The 5,510-nt window shown below is 39.1% G+C and overlaps 1 protein-coding gene across 1 annotated transcript; it reads right to left on the bottom strand.

Moving 5' to 3' along the window:
- Window positions 1–351: 351 nt before the first annotated feature.
- Window positions 352–5,508, bottom strand: CMPK2 (cytidine/uridine monophosphate kinase 2; the record flags this gene model as incomplete). The annotated part of the gene is made up of 5 exons (XM_031056442.1): window positions 352–1,672; window positions 2,582–2,815; window positions 3,975–4,176; window positions 5,019–5,133; window positions 5,461–5,508. Coding segments are annotated over 5 exons (720 nt in total), but the record flags the coding sequence as incomplete, so codon positions are not given.
- Between the last annotated feature and the right edge of the window lie 2 nt (window positions 5,509–5,510).

Genomic DNA, 5,510 nt, shown 5'->3' with positions numbered 1-5,510 from the left:
CTGCATAAGGACAAAGGGCAAGTGGATTTTCTCAGGATGAGTGATCTTTTACCTGCACAAGTTAAGGCTACACAATATTTAGGACAGGCACATATTTGCACCCTGATCATTCACATGCAGTAGTGTCTTCTATATAAGAATTTCCTCTATCCAGAACTGAGAACCTGAATGCTTTATAATTTCTAAAATAATTGGAGCATCTACAAGTATGCATTTTCAGTCTGCACGTATGGCAAATCCAAAGGGTGCTGAAATACAAATAATATACAAAACAAAACAGCATCCATTTCTAGAATTTATAAATTTATAGAATGTATAAATTATATAATATATTAATAACACTCAAAACCATTAAACAGTGCATGAATAAAATGTATTTTTAAAAGTTTTTCTATCACCTTGTATATACAGACTGGAGATAGGAACTATGGTACTGAGTATATTATTATTTAGAAGACAGATTCATTGATAATTGCACTTGCTTAAAACAGGAAAGTAAGTAAAAGTGTTTTAAATCAAATTTACATTTTAAGATATTTTTTTTTCTGGAACTGCGGCTTTATTTCTGACCTCACAAAGGCTTATCCATATGTTTAGTTTTACACTTAGGAGTAACAATAGTTAAACTAATGTACATAAAAATAAGTTTTTGCAGACCTGAAGTCTTGACGTAGCCTGTGTTCACATTCAACCTGTTGAAACATGCACACAAGAAAGAAAAAATGAACTGAAAAGGTACAATCATTCCCATTGCTCAGAATCTCTGAGGTTTTTCATTTCACATTCTCTCAAAAGAATATTAGTTCTCATTAACAATTATTAATAGGATAAAGAAAAAGTTTTGTAAAAAATATTTTAGTGATCATTTATAAGTTTTTAGTTTCGGGTTCTCCTCAGGTCTCTGTTTCTCATTTGCTGGCATTGTCTGGGTTCCCTCTGAAAATAGCTGATATTTCATTTGAATATATAAACAGACTTTGACTTTATTACTTAGAGCCCTTGGTGTTTACTGGCACTCATTTACAACACATTTTCTTTCCAGGATGCCCATCACAGCAACCACTGCACATCCTCTATCCCAAAAAAAACCCCTCAACACTGGGCACTGGATTTCCTGTTCCTAAATGTTATAATCATTTTATAGTTTTAGTGCTTATGATATTTCAGCCTCTCCTTGGGCACCTAATGCTCCTGATGCAGTGTAGCAAATTTTGGTACACAATGGATTGGGGAATAGGTTCTCTGGTGAAGAAGATGCAGCATGATAGCATCTCAAAATGTCCTGGTGTCAGAAGCACTCTGAGGCGCTTCATGCATGACGGTAGTGTTTGTTTCTTTACGAAGAATGCTGAATGATGTGAGTAGCATTTTGCCTTATACAGAAAAGTAGAGTAGCAACCACAAAACAGATAACCTGCACAGATTACTGTTGACAGAATAAAACCATATTCAGTATTTCTGTGAGACAAAACAAATCACTGTACATTTTCAGGTACCAAAAGAGTAGGGCAATAAAAAGTATTGTTTAAGTGCTACTACACAAATTTGCTTTCAAAAAGCACAGTGTTTCTTAATTAGTTGTAGAACAGTCTTGAGAACCTCTTCTTTGGAGGGGCTGGCATCAACCTCTTGGCATGCAGGATTCACCATCCTTCTGTATGACTCTTCAACTCTAAAAACAAAACAAGCGAAATTAAACTTCAAAATGCAGGGATATGAAATGAAATTAGTCATCAGTCTCAGAAGACAGCGCTCACACTGCAAAGACAGAGGATAGAAAATCTAATATGAAGCTAAGAATGAAATCTCCAGCAAAGAGCAATAAACCATTAGGAACTATTGCAATGTAAATCTCAAGCCACATAGTTTCCTTGACATTGATCCCCAGAGCTCCAGCCCTATTAACAAGACATGGCATAACGTATTTCTTTCTTTACAGCTTGTCACTGGATACAGTTTGGTATAGCAGTAGAGTGGACAGTTTGCTTCTAGCACCTGAATTATTTTTTTTCATTTTCTGCTAAGGCATCTCTGAGCTATATGGCATTGCATTGTGTAATTGTGCTCATTGACTGACCTCAGCTTTGACTCACTAGATTACAGAGTTCACATATCATTCAACCCCTTCCTCTGATCAACTAACCAGATGAATAACAGGATAAAATACAGGATGAAAACCTCCTCACTTAGGCTATAAGCATAATGCAGAACCCTCCCACATTGTGTCTTTGAGGGTGTGAAAGGGGATGTGATTATTGTCTATGTTCCCATAATGCCATTCAGGACAGAAGTCACAAGACAAATCAAGGAAGATTCTGGATATTCTCATATTCAAATTGACATAATAAACAGGCAGAAATAACTAAAATCTTACTGCCATGAATATGCAGTAACAGGATTAAAATGTAAAAGATGCTTAAATGCCAGTTTGTTCCCTAGCTAATTCATCCCTCTGCAGGTCCCACTACATGAGCTGTGTGTCCACACAGAGTTTCTATCAAAATTAAGCAATCACAGAATCATAGAATGTTAAGGGGTTGGAATGGGCCTCCAGCCTCTTATTCCCCATTAAAGGAATTACCTTTGGCGAAACAAGCTGTTAGCTTCCAACTCAGCTTCCTCCTTTGTTTTCTCCAGCCCTCGATGCTGAAGTCTCCGGACTCGTTCTTCAGGGTCAACAGTCAGGAGAAGAACAAGATCAGGTTTAAGCAGATCTTCAGGCCACTGATACACCTCATCTTGAGCTGGTGGAAGATCCTGGACTTCCCCACTTGTTTCAGTGGCAATTGCGTAGGCAGCTGTGCTGTGCCAGTATCTGTCGGGAAAACACAAAATGGAGGGAGAGAAATTTTAAAGAAAACATGAATTCTTCAGTAATATAGGAGACAGTTGGCATTATAACAACAAGTCAATAATGATGAGATAGGTGACACCATGGCTTTGAAGGGAAATAAAAATAACAGTTCTGCACTACCCATTATTTTTTAGCAATGATAATAGTGCACTATTCAGAGTTAATGTGAACTATTAATTAAAACATTATGTAGAGACTGTTTCAGATTCTCCTATCAAAAGAAAGTCTCCTTATATATATTGAGACAGGTCAAAGAAGAGTTATAATATATCTCAAATTCCTTTACTCTGAGTCCCCTTTTTTGTGGTTCCCATCCTACTTAATGCAATAGATTTGGGAGAGAGCATGCAGTCTTCACAAACATGTGAATGAACACAGGCATTACTAATGTTACTAATTTCACTTGCATTTAATATTCTTCCTACTACAAGGCACTGTGTTTGATAGATTTCAGTGGACTTGGGGCTGGTTGAAAACAGCACTCACATGCAAATAATGCATGTGTATCTGTGTGTGTTTTGTAGCAGGAGGTTACAGTACACCTACTGAAATAAGCTAGAGGGTTCAAAGTACATCTAGACTTTTTTATGAGCAGTAATATTGTAAGCTGCCTACACTGTTAGTGAAAACCAGAAATAACACAAACAAACTCAAAAAAGTACGAAGTATATCTCTGTGTTTAAATTCACAAAGAGTAAGTCTACCTAACACTCAGTCATTCCAATCCACCCATATCTGAGACACATCTTAGAGACAGCCATGACCAGCAGCCCACAGTCTCCTCTGGTTTGTCACAAAACGCTGGTTTAGCTCAGGATGCACAATCTGTGCCTTCACTATTCCTAACTGAAGATGTAACAATTTTCATGTGTCCTAAAGCTAGTTATGAGTATTACACTGATTGAAGTTCCCTATATTTCTGTTATCACAAGTGTTGCTCTTTAAAAGATATAATATTTATCTCTCTCCCTGCAGAGTGCTTCCAAAAAAACCCTAAACAAACTACAAAAAAACCCAAAAAAAAAAACCCGAAGAAACACAGAGACAACCATTGACTGTTTGCAACACTGAACAACTGTAAGATGGCACAGATATAAGAGGGCTTCTTAAATACACAAACCTGTCTATGATCACAGGTGCCTGAGTGGATGCTTTCGCTATCTCTGAAGCCAGAATGTAGTTGCCCGCAGCATAAAATGCTCTTTTAATGGGTGTTCGCTCATCATCAAATACAGTCCTCCACTGGCTGATGCAGGCGGGTGGGGACCGCAGCAGGATGCCATTCAGGTTGTCCTTAACAGCCTGGGTCACTGTGGTTTTGCCTGCATTTCATTTACAGAAGGAAACATTCATTATATTATTTACCAGATACACCTGAGTTTTAAAAACTCAAAAACGCTCCTGTCTGATCATGTGGAGTACAGGTTCTGACATCTGAATATGTAACTCGAGCATCTTGTCATAAGGTTTCCAGCAGAAAATGATTCTGAATCTGGTTGCAGGAATTATTACTCCTCTTCCTGCTCTCTGGGCCTTCCAGCCCTTCCTTTAGCCAGCTTTCAGTTTTCATTTCCTTAAATGCATCAGGTGCATGGCAATTTCTCTATATATTCATGGCAATTTCCCTATCTATTAATTTATAATATTTTTCTCGGTTGCAATTTATGTGAATGTTGCCATGCTGGTCATCCAGGTCCTTCTTTTTAGAAGGATTTTCAGTTCTCTTTAACTGACAAGTCAGAAAACAAAGTTAGTCAGAAGCAAGTAGTATTTCTCTCTTAGACAAACTGCTGGCAGTTCCCCAGACTACCACTAGTTTAGTTCACTTATTTGAAAACTCTCCAGTAAAAGTATGTTTCATCATCTGCACAAGAAATTTAATTTTCAGTACTCCGCTCTGTATTCTTTCATTTGCATAGGCTAGGAATGAAATCACTGAATGTAAATTAGCATACACTAATCTTTTACAAGTAAGAGAAGACAGATTGGCATTTGTAATTATTAATTCCATATCTGTCACAGGTTTCTGAGATTTTTAAAATTTTATTTTAAAGCCTTATGCCTAATCTATTAGGCATTTATAAGGATTAGGCAGTTATAACATAGCAGTTGCTCCTTTCAACCATTTCTCATCTGTGGTTCTTCAACCACACGTTGCTCTTACCTGTGGCATCCAGCCCCTCAAAAACTATGACGGGAAAAGATCCCTTTTTTTGGTGCTCTGGGCATTTCTCCAGCAGGTCGAGTACTGCTTCAGCCTCTGGGATCCGTTCTGCACACTGCAAGGAGAGATCACAGCATGTGTTGGGTCGGAAGGGACCTTTAGTCCAACCCCCATGCAGTGCACTGGACCATCCTAAACTAGATCAGGTCTCTTAGAGCCCTGTCCAACTTGACCCGGAATGTTTCAAGCGGTGAAACATCCATCACCTCTCCGGGCAACCTATGCCAGTGTTGCACCACTCTCACCGTAAAAAACTTCTTCCTTGCATCTGGTCAGAACGTGCCCTCCCTTCGTTTAAAACGATTACCCCTCGTTCCCCCGGCATCGTCCCTCTCCGCGGCTCCGGAGAGCCAAACGCGGGCTCCGCGCCCGCGGTGCTGACCTGGCGCAGGCGCTGGCGGAGGGCGCCGGCGGAGGTCGGCAGGGCGCGGA

This window comes from Geospiza fortis, unplaced genomic scaffold (genome assembly GCF_000277835.1).
Source record: "Geospiza fortis unplaced genomic scaffold, GeoFor_1.0 scaffold81, whole genome shotgun sequence".
In the NCBI taxonomy this organism is placed as follows: Eukaryota; Metazoa; Chordata; class Aves; order Passeriformes; family Thraupidae; genus Geospiza; species Geospiza fortis.
Note: the sequence above shows the minus strand (reverse complement) of the source record. Positions and strands in the feature narration are given on the sequence as shown.